Source organism: Panthera onca, chromosome E2 (assembly GCF_046562875.1).
Source record: "Panthera onca isolate mPanOnc1 chromosome E2, mPanOnc1 haplotype 2, whole genome shotgun sequence".
Lineage (NCBI taxonomy): Eukaryota > Metazoa > Chordata > Mammalia > Carnivora > Felidae > Panthera > Panthera onca.
Window position 1 is genome coordinate 57,181,681 of NC_138353.1, and position 26,718 is coordinate 57,208,398.

The window sequence follows — 26,718 nt, forward strand, 5'->3', positions numbered from 1 at the left end:
CGGCCACAGGACAGGGGCCACAGGAGAGGGGCCTGTGGCCGGCTAGCACGACCGGCCGGGCGGATCTGACTGCCACCGCGTTGACACCCTGCTGGTGAGAACCGCCCGGCTGAGCCCTTCCAGGATCCCCGGCTCCCAAAATCAAGGGCAAAATAACGGTGGCTGTTTTTCACCGTGCGATTCGGGGGGACCCGGAACAGCTGTCGAATGACCAAGCGAAGGGTTTCAGAGTGCATCGAGGCGGAGACTTGAGTAGCTAGAACCCCATCCCTACCCCCTGCCAGGCCCTGACCGAGGGGGGGATCAGGGAGGCGGGGCTCAGGGCCCTCTGCCGAGACGGGAGCTGCCAGAGGTCGTCCCGGGCAATGTCACTGGCCCCCTGCCAGGCGCTGGTTACAGGGGATAAAGAGACGCAGAGGCAAAGCCTCCCTCTGCCCTCGAGACCTCACGATCCCCTCAGGTGCCCTCTGAAATCCCAGCAAAGGCCAGAGCCGCCACCGTAGATTAAACCCAAGCTCCTTGACACACAAACCCAGCTTCGCCCTTTGCTTCTTGCCCCGGGCACACATCCCCACGGAGCCTCTGTCCCCCGACCGCCTTCACCCACCTCACTGCTCCTCTCCTTCAGGTTTCAGGCGTCACCTCCTCAGGGAAGCCCTCCTTGATGCCTCTGACCAAGCCCAGGGCCCTCGTAACTTGCCCTCCTGGAGCCCGGCTTTTCTTCCAGAGGGGGCCTGTCCTTACCTGTAAGTGTCCCCAGCTCTCTCACCAGAGTTAAAACCCATGTGCCGCGAAGCCGGAGACCTAGTTCGGCTCGCTCCGTTCCGGGTGGGGGAAAAATCTGGGACACGCAGAACTAACCAGACCTAGCGGTGGGCCTGGCGTCATGAGAGCGGAGCCCCGACGGGGACACCGGCAGAATCCTTCCCGCCCCTTCTGCCTTCCGACCCCTGCCGGCGGGTGGTAGGTATTCCTGGTTTTGCAGATGAGGAAACTGGGGCCCAGAGAGGTTCAGTAACTTGCCTAAAGCCACTGAGCTTTAGGGAGACGGGCAGGCATTCGAACCCCGTCGCGGCTGGGGCAGGGTGGTGGTGGGGGGGGTGCGGCGGGCTGCCTTCAGCCCTGCGCCGGTCTTGGGTGCTGCCCTGCCCGGCCCAACACTCAGCTCCTCTGCGCCCGCCGTCTGTGTGTCTGACTTAAACTCCTCCGGCCTGATTCTGAGTCCCCCCCGGGGCTGGCGTCCCGGAAGTACGGTTCTTTGGCTCGAGGACAACCTCGGAAAGGCTGTCGCAGCCCAGCCGAGGAGGGCGCTCTCCGTCAGCCTTTCCTGAAAAGCCAGCGTGGACGGTCCTGGCCACTCGGCAAATGTCACAACCCTGATGCGTCGTCACCCTCTCAAACGCAGGGCCTCTCCGCCGCCCTCCCAGATGCGGCGCCTGGGGCCCTGGGAGACGGAGGTTCGAATCCCAGCTCCGCTTTCTAGCTGGGCGGCCGCAGGTGACCCACTCAGTCTCTCTGAGCCTCAGTTTCCATGAAAGGGACACAAATGGCATCTAGTTCTTCAGGTTATGGTTAAAAATTAAGCTACTGGGGCGCCTGGGTGGCTCGGTCGGTCGGGTGGCCGACTACAGCCCAGGGCATGATCTCGCGGTCCGTGAGTTCGAGCCCCGCGTCGGGCTCTGTGCCGACGGCTCGGAGCCTGGAGCCTGCTTCGGATTCTGTGTCTCCCTCTCTCTCTGCCCCTCCCCCACTCACGCTCTGTCTCTTTTAAAAATAATTAATTAACTAAATTTAAATAAATACATAAATAATTTTTTAAAAATTTTTAAAAATTAAGCTACTGAATGTGAATGTGCCTCTGTCCCCAGTAGCCCCATAAATGCCTCTTAGGTCCGAATAGGACAACTGCCTCCGTTGTTACAGGGAAGGAAGACGCTTCCTAAGACAAATCAGGCAAACTCGTTTCTTTTTGAAAAACAAAAAAACCACATTTATTTCTGTAAACTGTTTGAGGGCAGATGTTCACAGCCCCGATACAGCACAGACTTCCTACCCCCAAATGAAATGAGCAAGGAAAGAAAGAGAAAGAACGGGACGCATGAAGAAACAAGCCAATCTCATCTTCCTTTGAAAACAAAACTGCGTTTGGACGTGTGGTGTGGACCTGGGATGAACACCACTGACTTTCTGGGGCCACGCGGGCGGGGGTCCGTTCCACCGGCGGCTCGGCGGGGCCCCCCGAAAGCGAGGAATCGGGTTCTGCCCGAATCCCCACTCGGCACCCCGGCCTCCCTCCCTGGCGTCCTCATCACCTTGGGAGCCCCTGAAGCGAACCCTGAGAGATGCCAGGTCACAGCTGGACTCGGACCCGTGTCCCCACTCCGCGCCGCGCAGTGGGGTTCCGAGCAAAAGGGTAGGAACGAGCCGCTGCTGGGCAACTGTTAAGGCAAATTTTCTCTCTTCTCTTCGGTCGGAGTCAGGCTTCGATGTGTCACTGCCGGGCATGGGTAGCTTAGGCAACTCTGAATGCAGGGGTGAGGGACCCCCGGAGCACGCTTTGGGGGGGGGGGGTCCGAGCCTGACGCATGGGATGAACGAGGGTGCTCCCAAGACGGCCCCCCGACGGGCGCGGCCCCCAAGCCACGCAAGGTGGTGGTGGAGAAGCCAGGCGGGCTACGGTGTAAGAGAATGCCAGGAAAGGGGGGTCACCGCAGGGGGAGCCTCAGATCTGATGATGTGCATGGCCTTGGGATCAAAATGATTTTTCCTTAGAACGAGAAAGAGCCGGGAAAGGAAGAGGAGATAAAAGAAACATGTTCCGCGAGCTTCGGGAGATAGGGCGCAACCGGGCTTGGGAGGGCAGCGGGGAAGGGGAGGCAGGCGGCAGACAGGGAGGCGTGTGCCTCTCACTGCATCTCCCGTCCCTGGCGGGCTGGTGGGCTGGTGGCTGAGGCCACGGTCCCCTCCCCCGGGGGGGCAGGCAGATGACTTTGCAAGGGGCAGGGGAAGGGCTGGGGTTACTCCGTCTGGGCGTCGTAATTGGCTCCCCCCGCCTTCTTGAGCTCGCTCTTGATGAAATCTTCCTCCAGCTCCTTCCGATCGCTGATCACAAACTCTTTAGCAAAATTCTGCAAGAAAAGAACAAAATAAAACACAGAGTTCCCGCGAAGAAGGGACAGGATCTACATGCTGCTCAGACGACACACGAGCGAGTCCTGGCACCTAAAACGCTAAGAAATGATCAAAACGACAATCGCGTGGTTGCGTGGTTTGGCGAGAGAAAGAAAAACCGTGACTGGAGATCACAAAACGTGTGACATCAGGGTACGGTGTAGGCCCGAGGCCAAGGACGTGGGGCCAAAGTCAGCCCCGGTTTGAATTCTGGCTCTGCCATTTTCTGGCTGCATGACCTTGGGCAAGCTCCTTCAACTCCCCGGGCCTCAGTTGCCCTGTCTGTGAAAGACCAACCTGTCAGGAGAACAGCAGGAGAGGAGGCTGGAAAGCCCGGCTGGAACACCAGGCTTTCCAGAACAAAAAAGAGACAGGAAGAAAGACAAGCGGTGAGTAGCTTTTGCTCATTTCCATGGTGTGAATATTCCCACAACGGCCGGTTTCAGCCACAGCAAAGAGCTAAATGGGTACGGCCACTGTCCCAGCACCCCCCCCCCCCCGCCCCCAGAGGACACAGGCTTCAACCATAACATCCCACAGGCCAGGCACACGTGGGGCACTCCGTAAATGCCCGTGGCATGAATGCGTGGAGCGGGTGACCGGGCTTATCCGATAACTCCGAGCCATGAAGAATCAACGAATCAACGGCTGTTGTGGTATGTGGGTCACAAGACTTCGATAAACAAGGAAAATTTCAGGATGGTGTAAGAGACGATTACCAAGGTACAAGTAACAAGCCTGAAGGTCAGAAAAATCATCCCCATTAAAAAAAAAAAAAAAAAAAAAAAAAAAAAAAAAGAAATCCACAAGGAAATTGTGTTAACAATTACCGCCATTATTAAGCACCTACGGGTACCAGACGCAGTCACGCATTGGCAAACTTAAAACACTTCAGTGTGACCCAGCCAGTTCACCCCCAGAGCTCTACACGAGGAAATAAAGCACACGGTCCCACAAATACTTGTACACGAATATTCATAGCAGCATCACTCGTAACAGCCCCAAAGTGGAAACCACCCAGACGTCCTCCGACAAACTGCGGTCTATCCACACAATGGAATATTATTCAGCCACAAAAAGGAACGAACGTCATGGATGAGTCTCAAAACCGTCACGCTGAGTGAAAGACACCAGATATGAAAGATCGCCTCCTCTATGATCCCTTTCATATGAAATGTCCAGAAAAGGCAAATCCACACAGACAGGAAGTAGATTGGCAGTTTCCAAGGACTGGGGGTGGAATGGGTGACTGGTATTGGGGACGGGGTTTCTTCCGGGGGGATGAAGATGCCTTGGAACTAGACAGGGATTGTGGTTGCACAACACCGTGAAGAAGTACCAACGAACTCTATGTTTTAAAACGGTTAGTTTTAGGTTATGTGAATTTCACCTCTATTGGAAAAAAAAAAAAGAAGGTCACCATGCCTCCAAGAACAATGACTAAACCAGGGGAACACTCAAGGTTGAGCCTCACAGTATAAAGATAAACCATTTGCCAGGCCAAGGAACTAAGACTACTAACTGGGAGGCGAGAGGGGAAGGTTAATATTTATCAAGCAACTAATATGTGCCAGGTGTAGGCTCACGCATTTTCTCACTTAATCCTCCCTCAGTAGATTAGCTGTGTTCCTTTAAGATAAGACCCACGGGTTGGGTTTGGAGAGATTGTGTAGCCCAGAAGGACTAGACGTCCTTCTGACACTCTCTAGTCCCATTCCGTCATCCTGTGCCGTCTGTCCTCACTACAGTGAGGGAACACGAGTTGGGGCAGAAAGGGGAACTGAGAATTAACGTGTTTCTCAACCTGAGCCCAAGCGGCACGGCGGGGGGGGGGGGGGGGGGGGGGGGGCGGGGGGAGAGGCAGAGAGCAGACCCAGGAGGAGGAAGCCAACATCTCGAGAGGCCTCTAGCAGGAAGTCCGAAGTTCCCCTGCCTCATGATAGCTATATATGGCAATCTAAAGAAATACGAACACTCCTGTTTGTGTCTGTTAGCCATTAGAAGATTTAGATTAAGAAAAGTTTGATAAGAGCCTAAGAAATCTACAGTAAAAGTGTAAATGGAGCTATGCATAGTCCAACTTGAGACCACAGGCATATGGCAAAGCAAATCACGGCCAAAATGAGGAACGATCCAGAATAATGGAACCCAGTAAAAACACGACATAACAATAAATGTAAATGAGCAAAATTACCCTCCCCCAACACAGCTATGTCTTAGACTACCAAAACCACCCCCCGAAACCCTACGCTACATACCAGAGACATGATTTAAAAACCAAAAGGCTAGTAAGAATGATGATTATACCCAACAAAAGTACATAGAGGAACAGCCCCATCGGCTCCCACTATGGGAACAGCACCTGCCCTCCAGGGGGCCAAAGGAGAGGGAGGGGGTGGAGCCACATGGAGGGGGCCCCACCAGGCCTCACAGGCCTCCCCCACACAGGATGCTCATCACCCCCAGAGGCTTCAGAGGGGAGCTGACACTTCCCCTGAGGGTGTGGACTCTACAAAAAGTCCCTGAAGGTCTGAGTCAATCCAAAACCCAACCCGCATCAACCCCCTCCCCCCCCACCTCTGTCCCTTTCCAGCAGTCCTCAGGATAGGCCTTCCACTGGAGAGGGGGGACACCAGCGCCCCTGGGGGGGGGGGGTGGGCTTCATTGTGACATTTCAAAAAGAGGCAGAAACAGCAAAACCATATGCCCATGGGGCAGAAGCTGCAAGAGACAAAGGCATGTCCTCACTAGGAAGGACACAGGGCCCAGAGCAATGCTAACACATAGGGAATTTTTCATTTTCTAGCATCCACGGTGAAAAGAGTAAAAAACAAACAAACAAACAAAAAACAGGTGATACTTTCATAGGATTGCATCTAACTTTATATATCCCAAATACTGCCATTTGAACAGGTTACGGACATACAGAATCACTCATGGGACCTTCTACGTTCTTTTCTCCGTATTAAGTTTCAGGAACCCGGTGCACACGGCCCACCTACGGCCCAAAGCGGTACAGATGTGCCAAACCTCAAGAGCTCAGCAGCCACGTGTGGTTGGTGGCGGGGCAGGTCTAGCTAGAACAGGAAAGAGTCTGAAAGAATAATGTGTTCAGTCAAGGAGAAACATTAATCATAAAATAGCTGAACTGAGCTGACTGGAGGCCTGGAAATGTTCATCTTGATCTGGAGTTGAAAAAAAAAAAGAAAGAAAAGAAAAAAGAAACCTTAACTCTGACATTCACCCCCTCCTTTGATTGAAAAGCAGCATGAGACCCAGAGAGGGGAAGCTATTCATCCCCGGGCACACAGCAGCCTCATGGCAGGGGTCCTGGGGGCAGGTCCTGACCCTAGTCTGTCCTGTCCTCTCCCTTCCTCTGCTCCAGACTGCCCGCCCCACGACAGCCTCTGTCATACCCTCAAGGCTGCCAAAGCCACATGTCATAGACTTCAAAGCAAAAAGGTGCCGGTCTGCAGGTAGGGTTACCTATGGTTCTAGAAAGATCTTCTTTGTCATATCTAAGAACACTCTGTCCCTGTCTGATAGCTTCCAGAAAGGGTCACTCCCCCCACTCCACCCCACCTTTTTTTTTTTTTTTTTTTTTTTGCCATGGCAGGACTTTTCCAAGGAAGAGGCCCATCCATCTAAATCTGACTCCAGGATGGCTTAGAAACCAATGACCAAGTTGAGGACACATTTGTCCCTGAGACTTTTCTCAAGTGCATATGTGTTCATATTTCAAAGATGTAAGACAGACATTCTTTCCAGCGGAAGCTTCCAATGGTCTGTTCCAAGGAAGGCAACTCTAGAGGACAGGTTAGGAACCAGGCTCTGTACACAGCCAAGAATCTATTTGCAAAGCTGGTTTAAAAAGCGCTGGGGTGCCTGGGTGGCTCGGTCAGTTAACCGTCTGACTTCGGCTCAGGTCATGGTCTCGCGGTTCGAGGGTTCGAGCCTCGCATCGGGCTCTGTGCTGACAGCTGGGAGCCTGGAGCCTGCTTCAGATTCTGTGTCTTCCTCTCTCTCTCCCCCTCCCCTGCTCTCTCTCTCTCAAAAATAAATAAACATTAAAAAACACTAAAACATTTTCCGATCCTTGGTTTTAAACCATGTCATTTTCAAACAGCTCCCAACTGGCTGGCTTTAAACCCCTGCGTCAATCCTGAAGCATGCTGGGTGCCGCAGGTTTGGACCGAACACAAACAAGGGGCAGTTGTCCATTTGAATCTCCAGCAGCCGGCCCTCCCCAGGGACTTACCCCCCTCCCCCATCCCGAACTACCACTCCCCACCCCCCACTTCCCTGTCCCCCCAAGATTCCATCTCCTGGTGGGGTGGATCCGACGAGGGTGCAAAGGGCTTAGACACTCCATGAGGGTACCCAAGAATCGTTAGGTGATAGTTTGGGTGATCCTGGCTGGGTTCACCTTTGTTTGCAAGATTGCCAGGGGACTCTGAGATCCAAAGTTTCCTGAAACACTCGAGTCTGAAGGCATAGGGAGCTGGCTCGTTCCTCTTCTCTCACCCACGATGATTCCTTCACCTCCACCCTTATTTTAGTGGAGGAAAGTCCGGGGAATTCCTGAGAATAACCAAGGCAGTGACTCTGGCATCACCTCGCCCTTGGAGAGAGAAGATAGCAAATCCAGCTGCACACCCAAAAGCTGGGGTGGGACACGGGGTTAGCCGTGGGAGGACAGCCTGTCAGGGTAGAAGTGTCAGGTCTCGTACCCAGAACATTAGGACTAAGGTGGGTTGCTAACCCGTGCAGACAATGTGGGTGCAGAGGAGGGTCTGGGAAGAGAAGAGGAACGTGGAGTCTTTAACGGTGAGGTTTGTGATGTCAGCAATGCACGTTCCTACAGAGCAGGGCATGGTAAGAGAGGTGACCTTCATTGTATCCAAAGATAAGGAGAGCTAATGCAACTCACGCAACAAACACATGCTTACGAAGCACCTATTGCATAGCAGACATTCTCCCAGGTCCCGGGAAGTCAAAATTCTGGTACCTAGGGCTCTCTCTGAGAGTCTGAGCATAAAAGGAGAAGCAGAGGACTCGAAAATGCCCTAAGGGAAGCAGCCAATGGCTCTGGGCCCTGGTTTCTAGCTGCGTGAAAGAAGAGGGCTAGGCAACAGGCTCTCTGGCACCTTCCCACCAGCCATCCTGGGTTTGCACTTAAGCCATCGGAGCGCGTGGGACAAAATTCCACCTCAGATGCCAGAATCTGATGGGCAATAGGGAAAAAAAAACTGGCACAGAAAAGTCATCTATGGGATTAGAGCCTGGCCTTCAAAAGGAAGGCCCGTCTTCAAAAGGAAGGCCCGACGTGGCCCGTCCCAAACCCTTGCATAGACGTGTGGGGAGTAGGCTCTCTCCTCCTATGTGTGTGAGACACAAGACAAGACACACGCTGGCCACAATCATGTATCTTTCCCCCAAGTGGGTGGAGATTAACTAGAAACCAAAGACCTCAGTGTGCTGAAGGAAAGCAGTTGGTACCCTGCCGCCTGAATCTTGCTAGGAGAAAGGACACCCTCCAAGGACCATGTGCCAGATGAAAATGCACGGCATCGAACCCGCTGGGCATTCAGCGGCAACCCCTCCTGGGCCCCCCACGCTTGCCCTCCTACAACCATTCTAAAGAGCTTCAAAGACCCAGCTTCTCAAAATCCTTCCAGCAAAGTGTAATTTACTCAAAAAGAACAGGTTCTTATAACAGCCATGAGTCATCAGAGAAACAAGAAAAAAACAAACACCAAAAGGGTACAGTCTAGTGTTCGGCAGGTTCGGGAACAAAGGCACATACGTCACCTGAGCGTCTCGTGAATGATGTGACCCTCCTTCGCGGGGGAGAGAAAACAAAGGCCATGAGAGAGGCACGCAGTCAGGTTTCAGGTGGGCACGATTCAGGGAATCGTCCAACGCAGACGGATGGCAAGGAGGCATGACATCCTAGAACACGTGGTGGGTAGGTCTGGGCCAAAACCTAATAGGGACAGTTGTCCATATGCCTCGAATCCTGACCCCGGCAGGGCCACCCACCTCTTTAAAACTTGGGTGACTGCCTAGGTTCTGACCCCCGCTTTCCTGACCGTGGACACTTACAGAAGCCCGACTCCCCTCTGCCTGATGTCTGACTACGCCTACGTCCAGATCAGGAATGTGGGAAACACACGTCACTCCTCCCGCATCCATGGCAGACATAACCAATCGTGCCACTTTCCTCACGAGTCCGGACTTCGCATCAGAAGCCTCCTTAACCCAGAGCCCCAGCTGTCGACCAACTGGCAAGCACAGTGCAATCCGGGCCGGGGTGTTCAATTTCCGCCCGGTCAAAATCGTGCCCGTCATTTCTTGTTCCCCAGCCACGCCCACTTGGGGGAAGGCTGCCCGGGAAATAATTCAGCAGATTTTTTTTTCCTAATTATAATATATACGCACAGATGTTCGTTGTCCGTAAACACCAGACTGTTTTCACTTTTCGACAAAAGCTGAATAAGTAAACAGCATCGCCGTCAAACCCTTCATACACATCAGGCACTTTGATAGGGTATTTTCTTTAATTTTTGCGACTCCACGCGTCAGCCAGAGATGCTCGTCCCGAACTTTCAGAGGAGGAGGCTCAAACTCAGGTTAGGGAAGTAGCCCGATAGAGGTCGCACCTGCCGAGTGCTGGGCTGGGCCTGGGAGCCACGACTCACCCCGTGCTGAGATCCCTGCCGGGAGAGCGTGCCCGTGTCGCACACGGGCACTACGCTGAACACAACAGCACGCAGACGCTAAAATGATGAAAGCACACTTACGAAGCGTTAAGAGGACACAGGTACCTCTGGTATGACTAATCACCTTCGTAAAACACGTTCCATTGGCAAGGGCTCCACAGGAAGCCGCAGGAATCAGACATCTCTGCGTGAGGTGAGGGATCGCGGCTGATCGTTCTTTTGTGCCTTCGTTTTGTCTGAGCCACTTTAAAAAAATTTTTTTTAATGTTTATTTATTTTTTAAGAGAGAGAGAGAGCGTGGCAGACAGAGAGGGAGACACAGAATCGGAAGCAGGCTCCAGGCTCCGAGCGGTCAGCACAGAGCCCGACGCGGGGCTCGAACTCACGGACCGCGAGATCATGACCTGAGCCGAAGTCGGACGCTTCACCGACTGAGCCACCCAGGCGCCTCTGAACCGTTTTTAACAACCACAAGGCCCTGGGATGCACCACCACGGGGGAGAAACCAGGGTGCCTGGGGCTTGTTCCAGAAGGGAGTCTGAAAGGCGGCATATCCAGGGACAGAAAATGACAAGATAAATACAAAAGTGAGGAGAGGTACAGGGAAGGGACAAGAAACAGGGAGGAAAGATCCAAACGACATACACAAGATGCCAGGAGCAGAGACAGCTTCGGGGCGCCCTCCGCGATACCACCCACCCCCCTTCACGGGCTGCCGGGGCGTTGGATTTCCGATCAGGTCGTTTGGGTCTCAGACATAGGCCACAGGCCACAGAAAGCCCCTTTGCCCAAGCCCAGGCCCAGGTGAAACGCACGGGGCCCAGAAGGCCCTCTCCGGCTCCGAGAATAAAGGGCCTTTCCATAAACCCCGAGCGTGAAGAAGCGTACACATTTCCCGGTGAAAACGAACAGCCGAAATCCTCTGGAGGGCCACGAAGCAGCCATAGCCCGTCCCCCGAGTGCTGGGCGGCATCGAGGCTCTGAAGGCAGAGCGGGGACCCCACGAATCTCGTCCCACGGAGGAGCGCGGCTTTCTCCCGGGCGACCCAGCCAGCTTCGCTATTGCAACGAAAGCAGAGCCTCTGGAAACTCCAGCCCCGCCGCCAAAGCCCTCCCTGAGGGTAACTGGCTTCCACAATTAAATCCGATCCGGACACCGGTTATGGAACGTGTAGGAATGTTCTTCTGTCCTAGGGATACGCAGAGTAAGACACAGTCCAAAGCCAGCCCGTGTGAACAGATGTGTCTCTTTACTTTTTCACACCTGTTTTGGTGCGTTTCCAGGTACGAGGACTGTTCTGTAATAAAGCAGGCCTGGTCCCTGCCCTCGAGATTCCTTTCGAGGGTCCTTTAATTATACTTAAATGGGACCCGTGAAATTCATGGGATCATAGCAGAAACACGTGAAGGAGAAATTCTGCCTGAGGCTGGTAGGAGAATGGAGTAAAGAATGAGGGTTTTGAAGGACGAATAGAAGTTCACCAGTCACCAAAACAGAAAACTTTTTTTACATCCTTTGCATTTCCGGATCCTTTGCAACAGCTCTGTGGGCATTTGCGTTCTCTTTTTCATAACACCTTTTTCACAGGTTGTAAAGATAAAGTTACTTGCCCGAGGTCCTAAAGCAAAGAGTTATGGAGCTAGAGTATCACCTTGGGTCTCCCTCCCCCTTCAGCCCATGACCTTTTCCGTTGGACACAGCAACATTTTTATTTATGTATTTATTTTTTAAACATGTTTATCTTGAGAGAGAGAGACAGCGTGAGTGGGAAAGGGTCAGAGAGAGGGAGACGCAGAATCCCAAGCAGGCTCCAGGCTCCGAGCCGTCGGCACAGAGCCCGACGCGGGGCTCGAACCCACGAACCGTGAGTTCCTGACCTGCGCCGAAGTCGGCCGCTCCACCGACCGAGCCACCCAGGTGCAATTTGCGGAGTCATGATATTCCATTTCCAGAATTTTTTTTAAGGCTCTACCATCAAGAAGATGAAGTATGTCTGAAAATAAATCTAAGAGGTTTATTGCCTGCACAACTTCTCAGAGCGTTTAATATGCCGTGCGATCCTGCAAAGGTAGGGCTTCCGACCCGCACGTGGCCTCAGAACATTTCCTTGGGGCTGAGGACTTTGGAAACGTGCAGGAGGGCAAGGTGCCAGCATCGGGGCTCTGGGGCCAGGCAGTCTGGGCGCTGGACGGAGTGCCACCGCGTCCAGGCGCTGGGAGCCTGAGCAAATTACTCAGCCTCCTTGGGCCCAGGAGGGGCCCATTGTCTATAAAATGGGGACAGTGATAGAAGTGGCCTGTCCGGCAAAGAATACACGATTGCGATATGGGACTTTTCCCTCCTGTCTGAGTGTTAGGTATATCTGGGGGGTGGGAAGGGGTCCAGAATTTAAGCCGACCCCGCTCCCGGGGCTCAGGAGCCATCAGAGTACACATTAAGCTGATGGTTGCAGAGTCCCTGAAACGTCGGTCCTTCCTGCCTCCCCTGCCCCTTGGGGGAAACAACACCACTCTCCTCTGCCCAGGCTGAGAGCGGAGACGCGCCCTCTGGCTGTTCCCACTCCGGAACGTTCAGAGGACATCAAAAAATAAATAAAAGGATCACGTGAATAGAGACATTCTGCAAGGCAAGCACGACACATCAGTGACAGAGTCTGATCCCAGTCAAGACAGCCTGGCCCAGCACGGACAGCGGGCCCCGGACAATGGTGGCTGCATTGTCCCCGTAATCCCCCACAGGCGCCAGAACAACGGGCGCTCCTGTGCGGCAGACGACAGCCGCGGCGAGGCAGCCACGCGTGCTGTCCCCTCCGCGCAGCCCCCGGACTCAAGCCCGGGCGTCGCTACTGTCCGGCCCGACCCGCCCGGAAGCTCGTCTTAGCCACGCAGGCGCCCCAGCGCCAGGACCTTCCGGCGTCGTTGATGGCGGAGACCGTGGTCCGAGAGGCAGATACCACTTTACTCCCGTTCTTGGACTTCAGGGGACCGGGAGGCCCAGAGAAAGCAAGCAACGTGCCCAAGGCCGCCCAGAGCTGAAATCTGAACCCACAGCGCCTCGCTCAAAAAGCTCCGCCCGTTCGCCGGACAAAGCGAAATGAGGTTCCTGTAAAGGTATGATGCCATGGACCAAGTAGCACTTTTTTAAAATGAAAACACTAAAAAAAACAAAAATAAAAATAAATAAAATAAAATGAAAACACTTCGGGATACGTCCAAGCAGAATATGACCCAGCAAATAACCCACTCAACCCTTCGTTTTATCAGTGGGGAAGTTGTGGCCCGGGAAGGGACAGAGGCTTGCCTGTGGCCAGGCAGGCAGCATAAGGACCCACCTTTCTCGATTCTGGTGCCTCGGTGTCAGTTTACACGGCCTGCGTTTCGCGCCAAGTGCAAGGCCGTGGGGATGTTACTTCCATTGCAATAAAAGCCAAGGGTGTACCGAAAATCTTAAGTCCTAGAGTCAATACGCTCAGTCTTCCCCTGGAAATCATGGCAAGAGGCAGTTGGGGAAGTAACACCGTCCACAAGACGCAGAATCCAGAGTGTCCCGTCTGGAAGGCCCCTCAGCATCTCAGTCTGAGTCTCTATTAGACAGAGGGGACGCTGGTACCCGCACCAGGATCGGCACGATTTTAGCGGCTGTCGAAAGACACCATTAGGCACGCATGACTGACCCTTTGGGACTTACATGGCTGTATTTGCAACTGTCGGATAAGTGCGAGGTATCGCGATAGCTTCAGATACTAAACCCTTTTAAATGCAAGAGTGGAACACACAAAGGGCAACGGTCAAGATGCAACATGGCACCTGCAGGCCAAGATAGCGTCCCAGCTCCCCCACCCAAGTGACGTTCATCGTTCATCGGCATCCCTTTAACACGAAGCCCCGCCTCCCTGCCCATAGGATGTGCATGTGACCTGAGCTGAGCCAATCAGGGTCCTTTATAAGGGAATGATTGACACCGAGGGCTCTATCTTCCCTTGGGCTCAACACCCAGAAGAACCACCAGAGCCTGGACCACTTCTGCTGTACAGAGGCCGCCGAAGGCTAAACTCAAGAGAAAAGACAGATGAGGGGAAGCTATTGCTTGAGCCCAGAACCCAGCCACACCTAAAGCCCAGTAACCCTGCACTTCCCAGTTTAGAGAGTCAGGCAATTCCCTTTTTCGCTTTCACGTCTTTGAGCTCGCCAACCAATGGATGATGGCCAAGAGTCCCAAGTGAAACTCCCCACCAAAGAATTCTATTTCCCCAAATCACCCTCGGTCACTGGCTCACTGAGCCAAACTGGGATGAGCACTAGACCCAAAAGGTACTCTCCCGGAGCTCTGCTCACGGAGACGGAGATTCCCTTGGAGGTGATGGAAAAGTTCTGGAACTAGACAGGGGTGATGGCTGCTCAACGCTGGAAATGTGCTTCCAGGCCACTGAGTCATAGGCTTTAAAACGGGTAAAATGAGGGGCGCCTGGGTGGCTCAGTCGGTTAAGCGGCCGACTTCGGCTCAGGTCATGATTTCGTGGTCCGTGAGTTCGAGCCCCGCGTCGGGCTCTGTGCTGACAGCTCAGAGAGCCTGGAGCCTGTTTCAGACTCTGTGTCTCCCTCTCTCTGACCCTCCCCCGTTCATGCTCTGTCTCTCTCTGTCTCAAAAATACATAAACGTTAAAAAAAAATTTTTCTTAATAAAATAAAATGGGTAAAATGAGGGGTGCCTGGGTGGCTCAGTCGGTTGAGCGTCTGACTTCCGCTCAGGTCATGGTCTCACAGCCCGTGAGTTCAAGTCCCGCGTCGGGCTCTGTGCTGACAGCTTGGAGCCCGGAGCCTGCTTCGGATTCTGTGTCCCCCTCTCTCTCTGCCTCTCCCCTACTCATGTTCTGTCTCTCAAAAGTGAATACACATTAAAAAATAAATAGATTTCTTTAAAAAAAAAATAAACTAAAATGGGCAAAATGAGCAATTTGATGTTATTGAATTTTTACCCCAATTATTTTAAGTGGAAAGGAAAACAGAGCCCTGCGAGATTCAGAAGATTGCCCCACTGGACGTCACCCAGGCAAGGCGCTCTCTCCCGGGCCGCCGAGGGGAGAGGAATAAGCGTGCAAGGAGGAATTCGGCGGGAGACCTTTGGCCACGGAACAGGCTACCGCCATAAAGGAGACCCCTGATGGCCGGTTGACCATTAAAACGGCCCTGGTTTGAGCAGGTGGCTTTCCAAAGCGAGGGTCCATGCCGGACAGGGTGCAGCCAGTGATGTTAACCAGTAACGCGGATCAGAATGTGAAATCAACGACATGCATTAAGCACATACTATGTCCCAGACACGGTGCTAACCCGTTTCTAGAAGGTAATCTGACACCTCGCACCTTTTTAAAATGATTTTCGTGTCTATTAAGTCTGGAACCCCGCCTCCTGAACATGTACCCTAAAGACATAAGTCAGCGGGGGAGGCAGAGGAGCCGTGTGTATGAAAAGGGTGGTTGGAACGTTATCTGTGAAAATAAAAACTGGAAGCAACTCGATGGGCCAACACCAGGGGAATATTTGGCCCATGACGATGCACTTGGCAAAGGAACACTCAGCCAGCAGAAAAACGCGCATCCCGGAGCCGGCAGCCACATCATTTAGGAGATGCCCCCTCGCGTGCGATTTGCAGGCTGTGACCGCGGGGATGCGCAGAGGTCGGTGGGAAAAAATGGGCCACGATCATGCAACGGAAGGACTTCTTTTTCTCTTTCCTAATAGAATTTGCTAAATCAACGTTTTCCGCGAGGGATGATTTTAGATTCACAGAAAAGCTGCAGGAGACAGTACGAGAGCTCCCACACACCCCACACTCTGTTTTCATGAGGCTTACGGTCTTCCGTTGCTGCGGTACGTTTCTCGCAACTGAGAAGCCCACACTGACGCGTTACCGTTAACGAAACTCCTGACCCCGTTCTGATGCCACTGGCTTTTCCGTGCCAGGATCCGATCCACGATACCGCGTTCCGTGCGGCCTGTTTTGGTGCGTGTTGCTGGTTTGGGTTTTTACAACGCAGTGGCTTTTCACACATTCGTGGATACGTGCAAGCATCACGCCAGTCAGTTCAAGGATATTTTCATCCCCTCCGAAGGAAAGCCCGTACCCGTCCGTCCGCCATCATGTCCCGATCGTGGGCTTTGAGAAACCCTTTTGCGAGACGGAGAACACTCCGGGAAGGAGAGAGCACTCCTTCGCCTCCCTTCCCCTAGATTCTCTTTCTGGAATTCAGATTTTCTCTTCTCAGTGTGATCCCAAGCCTTAGCCCCAAACAAACCACCTCGGAAGCTTCCGGCAGTACCGATCTGTGATATGTCCGCTTGGAAACAGAAACCCTCTAAGGGAAGTGTCAAGAGCTCAGAGACAAAACCAAGGGTATTCCCACCTCCCCCTCTTCCTGCTGATCTAGCAAGGACTGGGGGATAAGTGTTATTGAGTACCTACTGTATGCCAGGCACCGTTCAGGGAGGCCATGCATGAAGGTGCCCATTGGGTCGTCAAGGCCACCACTGGGAGCCAACCATGATCACCCGCGATCCAAGCAGGTAGAGGTCCCCATTTTGGTCGTCCTTCCAGCCCCCTTCTTCATCCTTCCAGCTCCCTTCCTCATGAACCGCCTGCCCCACCTCAAAGGTGGGCCCCCAGCTGCCATGTTTCCATGACGTGGTGGTCAAGTCCTGAGCCTGCACCCTGCATACAACTGCGGTGACATTTCGCCGGTGGCTCTGGCGGCACAGAGATGTGGCCCAGCCTGCTTTCAGTCACAGGCGCCAACCCCGGCCTGCTCTGTCCCTGGGGACGGCGACCCTGAGTGGGGCGTGACCCGCCCAGCCTCGGAAAGAGCACAAAGCCAATTACCTGCACCACCTCCTTCACCAGGGTCTTGTCCGTGCCCGTTTTGGCTCGCTGCAGCCCGCTGACGTTCTCACCAATCCACGTGATGAGGGCAAACTTGGACCTCTTGCTCATGGCATCCCCGGTGGTGAAACGCACAAAGGCGAACAATCGGACGTCATCTGCCGGGACAGCAAGGAGAGGGCACGGGGCTCAGTTAAAACGTCCCAAGACGGTGTCCCCGGGGAGCAGCCACGAGCCGGAAGGCACCCAGGGCAACGTGGCAGGCGCTCAACACGGACCTCGGCCAACATTCCCTCATTTAAAAAAAAATGTTTATTTATTTTGAGAGAGAGAGAGAGAGAGAGAGAGAGAGAGAGGAGAGGGCACGAGCAGGGGAGGGGCAGAGAGGGAGAGAATCCCAAGCAGGTTCAGCATTGTCAGCACGGAGCCCGATGCGGGGCTCGATCTCACAAATCGGGAGATCATGACCAGAACTGAAACCAAGGGTCCGATGCTTAACCGACTGAGCCACCGGGCGCCCCCGACATTCCCTCGTTTAATCCAGCATTGCCACCACAGCCTCCGAGGCCCAATTCACAGCTGGGAAACGGGGGTTCAGAAGGAACACGTGACACTCCCACGGCCACATGGGCAGTTCGAGGCCATGCTGGGATCTGAACCCAGGCCTCTGTGGCCACGACCCCTGCAACCTCCACCCCCCACCCCCCCGCCCATCCGTCACTCGCGCAGGGAAGGGCTCAAATTCTGGATCTTATGTAGGGAGACCTTCCTCAAGTCTTCCGAGCCCCGGAGGCCCTGCTCGGAATAGGAACTGAGCTGCGGGGTGGGAGCTGGGGGGGATCGCGTGGCCCCGATCTTGCTGTGGGATACGGCTCCAGGACCGCGGGCCACGTCTAGCTCACGGCTGGAACTCGCTCTTTACGGTGGGGACCGTCCTGAGCAGAATCCCTGGCCTCCACTCGCTAGATGCAGGATCACCCCTCCGCCCCCGGGACAACAACCGTCCCCTGGGGGGCGGAACCGCCCCTGGCTGACGATGACCTTCTAGACAGTCGGGGTCCCCATTTGATGAAGCCCCTCTTTGTGTTTTCCACCGAAATTCTGTGTTTTTCACTGAGGAAATCATAGACCCTTACTCAGCTGGGTTCCCAAACGGTTCATATTTTAATCGCGATGATGGCGGAGAGCTCATCTCAATCCCTGGCTGGAGACGCCCGCATGGGACTGTTCTGGGCGGGGGGCTCCTCTCCTACTAGCTGCTCGATCAGCTTTTCCATCCATGCAGGGCTTTTGGCTGCCGGCTGTAGGATTCCTCAGGTTCCCAACGACAGCGGGGAGCTGTGCTTCTGACATGTCCGTGTGTATCTGAATCGCTCGGGGATCCTGCTAATGTGCAGATTCCGAGGCCTCGGGTCTCGGATGGGGCCCCGGGGCCTGCGTTTCTAAGTGGCTCCCCGGTGACACAAACGCTGCTGGCCAAAGGACCACATTTGAGGCCTTTTTTTATTTTCCTGTATTTTTCTGAAAACCCAAGGCATCTTCCTTCCTAGACTTTCCAGGTGCTTCTGTGCTGAATCCCACACAGCATATATAGGTTTAGGCACCAAGATCACACGCCCTCTGGGTGTAAAGGCGACAGTCTGGGGCTGATTAAGTTCTCTGCCTCGTTAGGACCTCAGAGCCTGAGCACAAGTTGGCCAAGAAGCTGTCTGGAGGGGCAACCACCTGTCACAAGGGAACCAAGGAACACGGTCCTTTGCAGGCCACGGACTCCTGACCCAGACACTAGAGGCCAAGCCAGGAGGCTTCACGGCACCGATTTCTTAAAGGACACGGAACCACCAGTCACGGTTCTGAAACACGTTCATGCTTCACCGTCTCATTTGGTCTTTGTTAAGTTTTATTTCTTGTTGTTGTTTTTTTTTTTTCTTTTTGAGAGAGAGAGAGAGAGAGAGTGCAAGCAGGGGAAGGGGAAAGAGAGAGAGAGAGAATCCCAAGCAGGTTCCACGCTCAGCACCGAGCCCGATAGAGGGCTCGATCCCACAGCCCTGGGATCGTGACCTGAGCCGAAACCAAGAGTCGGACGCTCAACCCACGGAGTCACCCAGGCGCCCCTCATTTGGTCTTTATAATGAGGCCGTGAGGCGGGCAGTGGGGGAGGAGGGGACGTCAGCGTCTTCTTCATCAACATGCACTCCACCCTGTGACAGATGAGGCTCAGAGGTCATGCGATGTGCCCAAGGTAACGCATCCTGGCCAAGGGGGCTGCAGGCCGAGGCCTGGGTGGCTTGGGCGTGCCTGCCCAGCCCCCTTCCTTTGGGGAACTGCCCCCACCGGCCACGGGAGTCTGGCGGACACCCACTGGGGGACCCACCCACGGGGGTCCAGGGGGACAGAGAAGGACAGTCTCAGGGACACCGCATGGTCAGATCGACAGGGCTTGGTGACAGACTGGCCACGGGAGGAAAGGAAGGAGTCCAGGGGCTCCCACGTGGGGGTGAGACCTCTATCTCGTACCCTCACGGACCCTGACTTAATCCCCAAACACTGAGCCTCCGCCCCCTCCTCCGTAAAACGCGGTGAGTTTTTTCTTTTGGGTACTGCCTGCCCCCGCCCCCCCTTTTTATTTTTAAGAAAGAAAAGAAAAAGCCGCAGTGAAAGATAAAAGTCACCACGTCAACTATTTTAAAGCACACGTTCGGTGGCATTTAGTACGTTCACAGTGTTGTGCAATCACAGCCCCTACCTTGTTCCAGAACACATGCCTCTTCCCCAAAAGGAAACCCTTTCGCCCACGACAGTCGCTCCCCGGCCCCCGTCCGCCCGGCCCTAAGCAACACTAAGCCGCTTTCCGTCTCCGGATCTGCTTGTTCGGGGCATTTCACGTAGATGGAATCACACCGCCCGCGGCCTCTGGGGCCCGGCTCCTCTCCCTCAGCAAGTTCAGCCCCCGCGGTGGCCCGATGGGTCCCTTCCACGGCCAAGGTCTGCTCCTCCCACATCCAGCTGCTGAGCCACGTGTGGGATCCTTCCAAACAGGGGACCACATCACTAGTCGCCCACGGGGATTAAATACCACGGGGGCCCGCCCGGCCCGCCACAGCGGAAGCCTCTCCCTGAAGCTGTGGCCACAGGACGGATTGCGGGGAACGAGGCGGCGGGTCTGAGGACCCGAGTGGACGCAGCCACGCGGGATGTCTGGGTTCCCGTGGCTCCAGCTGGATCCCCACCCCCCCGTCGCCGGCCAGAGCCTCCACGTGGGAAAGTTGCCTGTCCCAAGTGCCAGCCCGGGACCTGGCGTGAGACAGGCCCACAATCAGTCAGTCACCAAGGGCGTGGGGAGCCCGGCCTTTGCGGACCTTCCAGAAGCGCAGGCCAATGTCATTTACATCCTCGTGGCAGCGGGGGACCGTTTGCCCGGGTGGCCGCTGGGCGCTGGCTTATCTGACACCGGTCTGGCCAACGAGACTGCTGACATCTTTGAAAATGCGAGAGTCCCGTTACGCCTGCAAATGTTTGCTGCTCCCGATCGGGCGTGACACCGGGAAGTCAGCTGAGCCTGCGCGGGGAAAACGCGGTTGGTCGGGGCGATGTTTTCGCAGCTGCCCACGCAGACGCGAAGCCTCTCTCCCCCTGCTCTAAGCCCATCTTGACCGCAGACTGGTTTGTGCAGGGGGAGGCGGTCGTTCGTAGTCTGGGCCAGGCCACCTCCTCTCCTCCAGACACACGGGGCCGACCTGAGACACACGCACACACACACACACACACACACGTACACACACGCGGCCACAGCACCGCAGGGGCGTGGAAAACGCCACACCCCTCACTTCTGTCCCGCTGGCACCCGCTCACACACAGGAAAACGTGGGTGCCTCCACAGAAAGGCAGCGCTAAGCCTCATCGTAAATGTGTGTGGTGTGTGTGGGGGGGCACACATGTGTGGACCAAGAAGGACACTGGCCGGGAGAACGTTACTACTCGACGTTGCCGTCCCTCTCATGGTGCCAGCCGGTCCCCAGGGGGCCAGGGGCACACCTCTGGGGCCTGAGACTGGGGAGCCGAGGGTGTGGGCAAGCCCAGGGGGGGAAGCCGGGCCCAGACACTCCCACAGCACGCGGACCCCCGCGCTCCCTCTCCCAGAGGCCTCAGCCCAGCCGTCTACACCGGCCGCTCACGTTCAGCCTTCTGCTCCCCGGCCCGGCACCCAGGCGAAGAGTCCAAGTTCTGGAATCCAACAGAAGCTCCCCCGACTTCGTACCAGCTCTGTGACCTGGACCAGACGCACGAATGCCCCTAAGCCTCAGTTTCCGCACGCGCACAGTCATGAGGCGGCCGAGGGGGCTGCAGGAAACAGAGGGCGTGTGACAGGCGCGGCTCGTGGGGCGACCGCTCTTTTTCTATCCCTACCTTTCCAGTTCCGACGGGCATTTCTGGAGGGCCTACTATGTGCCAGGCACAGTGCTAAGCACGGGGGGCGCAGATAAGACGAACGAGGGTCCTGGGGATAACGGGAGCCGTCTGCTGGGCACCGACGACGGGCCGGGTACCGTCCTAAGCTTACGCGTATTGGCACATCGCTTCGTGCCGAGCTCTCTGTGAGGTCTCCACTGCTCCCGGGCCCATTTTATAGCCGAAGACACTGAGGCTCAGAGAGCTAAAGTGGTAAGAAGCCAGACAACGCTGGCCCTGCCCGTGGGAGCACTGGTTAAGCGGAGGACGGTTCTCGGAGCGGGGGCCCCCGGACCAGTCCAGTCAGCAGCCCCCCACCCCGCCCCTCCAGGAAACCATGAGCACGTGGTTGCCCGGGTCCACCCCAGACCTACCGACTCACAAGCTCTGGGAATGGGGAGTGGCAGCCGAGCCCCTGGGGGATCTGGGTGCTTCCAAAGCTTGAGAACCACTGACCTAGGGAGGGTGGGGGAGGGGAGGAGCATTCGTGCCAGCGCTGGTGGGAAAGGCGTGGCAGGAGGTTTCAAGGGCAGAAAAGCTTCAGTGCCCCGAGCCCAGCCCACCCCCTCCCTTCCCACCCACACTTCTCTGGTTTTGAGGAAGTGATCGTGAAAAGGAGCTTCCTGTATGGCCTGGCTTCGCATCATCATAATTTACAGACTGATTGTGCATCAGGCATCATTCCCAATTTGGGGCTGTGAACACCCACTCCTTCTCACCCAGCGAGAACCTTGGCCATGAAAAGACGGCCCTCCCATGGTGTGAATAAACCCCACACTCAAAAGAACTTAACCTTCTGGGTGGCCTACAGAGCCTCACAGTGTGAAAGAGATCCCACCAGCCCTAAGGCCCCACCAGCTCAGGGCAGAGCAACACCGGGCAGGGTCCACCCGGTTCCATGTTCCAGTTCTCTCTTCAAGGTCTTTGCTTTCATGTACTTAGCAAGTTAATACACAACGTGAGGCTGCCATTGCCAAGTTCGTGGGCACGGCCTGGTGCAGAGTAAGCGCCCAGAAATGCCGCTGTCGTCACCTTGGGCTCTCTCCTCCATGCCCCTCGTTGCCTTGGGCTCTCCCCTCTCACCCCCTTCTGGGCCTTGCATTTCCCTCCTTTCTCTCCCATTGACCACCTTCACCCCTCACCACCTGCCCCTGTATTTCCTTCTCTCACGCTCTCTGTCTGGGGCTGGACTGGCAGGAAGGATTCAGGAGCGAGAGTAGACATGGCAAGAGGACAGGGGGCGTGATGCTAAGCACTCAGGACAGGGTGGCTGTGGAAGGAAACACAACGAGAGGAGATGACCACACTGGGCACAGGAACAGAGGGAGGAAGGAAGGAGGAGTCAGATTTCGCTGGCATCGCCACGGCCACCAGGATGAACCATTCCGTATTTTCCCAAAAACTGTGAATGGCACAGAATGTCCACCAAGCTCTCAGGGACTCTCCTGCCCTCTCCCCACTGATTTGAAATCCGCCCCCTGCTTCAGCTCAGGTAATCCTGAGAGGCAGATTCTGACCACCCCACCCAGCATTCTCAGCAGGGGGACCCCAACACGGGGTCCACACTGACCAAGGGCCCCCACCTTCTCCCAGAAGGGACCCTGGTCTTCCTCTCTGCCTCTCCTTGAAGCCAGCCCTGGCTGGAAAGGGACAGAACCCAGAGGAGACTGAGGATCGTTTGCAAATGCTTTAAACAATTCTTTTCCATTTCACACAAAACACAAAGCGGACGATCATGAGAAGTACAAATAAGCCAACGATAAGGGTCTCACCACCTACGTAACCCCCTAAGTAGACGCTCTGGCATGTGCCCGGTTTATCTATTTAGGTACTTTCACATCTGTCCACTCGGTGTTATCTCCCACGGCACGAGGCACTTCGTGGGCACTAATACACATCTGCTGGCCAGCAGAGGGACAGAGAGAGCACACGCATCATTTCGTAACCTCCATCCAACAGTGAACTCGCTCTCAAGAGCGAGTCAAAAGAAAAGGGAAGGAGAAGCGGGGAGGAAATTGCCCCAGAGCGCGACATGATTGCAGCTTGCTCTAAAGCTGACCTTACCTTATATAGACTCCCTAAGAAGTTATGCAAACAAGGTTCATGTAAGGAAGAAAACAACCCACACACCAAAAAGCTGAGCTGTCAGCTTCCACCAAGAGAGCTCCCTGGAGTGGGTGCGGGAGGAAATGGGAAAGAATTCGAACATCCTGCTGCCTGGGGCCGGGGGACAGCTGGACAGGGACGACAGCAGCCCTCCCTTCCACGGGGCTGCTCACAGGGGTGGGGGGTGGGGGGGGGGCAGGCATAGTGGGGGGAGGGGAGCCCAGGCAGTAACGGACGAGGACCTGGGAGGTGGAGAACGTCCTCTCTAGGAGTCAGAGGACAGGGGGCTTGGTGGCTGCCCCCGGGAGGGGACTGAGGCCTGAGGCTGATAGGAACGAGTTCCTCCCTTGACAGGAGAGACCTGTCATTACTGAAAAGCCCCATGTGACTCACACTCTCTTTTTCAAGGTGGTTCTTAACTGTTTGCCCTGATTGGTTAAACACACAACAAAAAACCCTCCTGTCCCACTCAAAAAATTTGGGGGAAATACTAAGCACAAAAAAAAAAAAAAAAAAAAGAAAGAAAGAAAGAGAGAAAGAAAGCCCATTACCCTAGGAATAAGGCCCCTGTTCACATCTTGGTTCATTCGTCACAGAGCAGGCATGGAGACTGGATTTGATTACGTGCTCTGTGCTGTGGGTCCGTATATAGAGGGTCCACACCTGCCGTCTGAGATCTGCTCCCCCATTCGTCAAAGGGAGGCTTTTTAAAAACTGTTTTTTGATGTGTATTTTTGAGAGAGAGACAGCGCATAAGCAGGGGAGGGGCAGAGACAGCGAAGGGGACACAGGATCCGCAGCAAGCTCCAGGCTCTGAGCTGTCAACACGAGGGCCTGATGCGGGGCTCGAACCCACGAACCGCGAGATCCTGACCTGAGCCGAAGTCGGACGCTCCACCCACGGAGCCCCCCAGGCGCCCCTCAAGGCGGTAGACTTCTCCAGGGATTCCTGACTCACTGCGGTTCCATTACATGCGAGTGACCCAGCTTTCCCACTCTGGCAGAAAACAGGAGAAAATGGAGTACACGACAGCCAGAGGGAAGGCAAGGTGATTACTTCGGTAGAACCCTCCGGGAGCGGGCTGATCTGGATACCCAAATTGTCAGGGTAGCTGAAGGTTCTCCCCAAATGACAAGGCACCGGAACTTTCTTGCTGCCTTTTTTTTTTTTTTTCTGATGGTTAGTTTTACTTCCTTAAATGGAAGTCAGCATGCTAAACCCGACGGGACCTTCTGACTTTGAGAACAGAGGCCACAACCAGGTCCCGGAGGCAGAACCCACTCCTACAGCACCTGCAGCGAGACACCGTGGGGACGCTGAAGTGTCTGACTGTCCCAGCACCACAGTCCCCTGTCGTGCCCCGCTCTGCATTCTTGCATCTGTTTTTGCTGTCGGTCGTCGTGGACACGTATTAACAATCTGTGAAGAGGGACTTTGCTCAAGAAGACACAGTCCCTCGGGCGCCTGGCGGGGGGGGCTCAGTCGGTTAAGCGTCCGACTTCGGCTCAGCTCATGATCTCATGGTTCGTGAGTTCGACCCCCGCGTCGGGCTCTGCGCTGACGGCTCGGAGCCCGGAGCCTGCTGTGGATCCTGTGTCTCCCTCTCTCTCTGCCCCTCCCCTGTTCACGCTCTGTCTCAAAAAGAAATAAACATTAAAGAAAAAATTTTTTTGAAAAAAGAAGAAGACACCATCCCTGCCCTCAAAGGACGTACACTCTAGCCCGGCAAACAAAAACAGAGCGTGTGACACAGAGCAGTTAATGCCACAGCAACAAGTTTCCACAGGGCGGATGGGAACGTCAAAGAAAGCAGGAGATTCATTCTGCCTGGGGAGTGGCGATCAGGGCGAGCTTCCAAGAGGAAGTGACGTTTCAACTGGGTCTCGGGGAGCCAAGCAAATCCTAGACCCCAGCAGCCTGAGGGAGCCAGGAGCCCCAGGCTTGCGTCCCAGCTCTGGCTCTTTCCACGGGGTGACTGCGGCCCAGTGGCTTCTCACTCCGATCCCCAGCTCTCCGGGCTGCGGCGTGTGGCTCTTTCAACTCCGGCGCCCCTGGGTGCCGGGCACAGAACTCACAAAACGTTTGCACCCCCACCGATCCCCACGGCTGGTAACCTTCCAGCCCTCAAGTTCGCCCACACGTTCACAGCTGACTCATTTCACTTTTACCGACTCACTAATTTATTAACCCCTATGAACACCCGAGACGGACCGCCTACTTTTCTTTAAATGCTCATTTCTGATACCAGGGCTGACGGCAATGAGATACACACGCCCTGGGCACCGGCTCCGTCCTGGGCGTGGGCTCGGGAAGACGAGAACACAGCCACGGGACCTATGTCCCTGGATATCAATCCTCCCCAGAACGGAGAGCGAAAGCCTCAGAAGCGAGCCTTGGCACAGAGCCAGCGGTGAAAAAACGCTAGACAGTGATGACAAGAGGTCAACTATCACGGAGCCGATGGAAATGGCGAGGAGAATGGAAATCCAGGACATCAAGTGCACACGGCACGTGCAGGGGGGGCGGGGCGGGGGGGGGGGCGGGGAGGGCAGCGCTGAGTGCATCCGAGGGGCCCACGGGGGTGGAGGGTCGCCGTGGGGACGGGCAGGTCTGCAACAGACGGAACAGTGACAAGAGCGAAACATGCTGAGCAGGGGATTCTCCACGAGAAGGACCGAGGCAAACTTCCAGAAGGCTGTAGAACAAAGGCATAGGAAGAAAACGCTCAAGTAAAACCCAGAGTCGTCGCCGCGGCCCACGGGGCCCCCCGGACCCCCTTGCCTCTACACATTGCAAAAACTGAGACATCATTCACGTATCATAAAATTCACCTTTTTTTTTCAACTTTTATTTATTTTTGAGATAGAGAAAGAGCATGAATGGGGGAGGGTCAGAGAGAGGGAGACACAGATTCTGAAGCAGGCTCCAGGCTCTGAGCTGTCAGCACAGAGCCCGACGTGGGGCTTGAATTCACGGACCGTGAGATCATGACCTGAGCCCAAGTCGGACACTCATACGACCGAGCCCCCCAGGCGCCCCAAAATTCACCCCTTTTAAACGCACAATTCATTGGCCGTTAGGTCTAATTCCAAAACATTCCGTTAGCCCCAAAAGGAGACCTCCTACCCGCCGGTGGTCTATCTTCCTTCATCCCCTGCCCCCCACCCTGGCAACTACTCCCCAGCTCTCTAGCGCCTCGTTCTGGAACCTTCAAATACATGGGATCGCACAACGCGTGGCCTTTCGCGTCTGGCTTCTTTCGCTTGGCATCATGTTCTCAAGGCTCGCCAGCGTCACGGCGTCGACAAATCGCGATTTCCTCCCTTGCTACGGCTGGGTAACGTCCCACCACGTGGAGAGACGCGTTTTGTCTATCCTGCATCCGACGACGGTCA

General features: G+C 55.1%; 1 protein-coding gene across 1 annotated transcript in view; it reads right to left on the reverse strand.

Annotated features, from left to right (window-relative positions):
- Positions 1-1,962: 1,962 nt before the first annotated feature.
- COTL1 (coactosin like F-actin binding protein 1) overlaps positions 1,963-26,718 on the reverse strand; it is a 36,419-nt gene continuing 11,663 nt past the window's right edge. Inside the window, exons 3-4 of the mRNA XM_078439113.2 lie at positions 16,768-16,925; positions 1,963-3,128 (exon numbers count right to left, since the gene is read on the reverse strand). Coding sequence (XP_078295239.1) covers positions 3,018-3,128; positions 16,768-16,925 — 269 coding nt within the window. The 3' untranslated portion in view covers positions 1,963-3,017. The remainder of the gene's footprint in view (positions 3,129-16,767; positions 16,926-26,718) is intronic.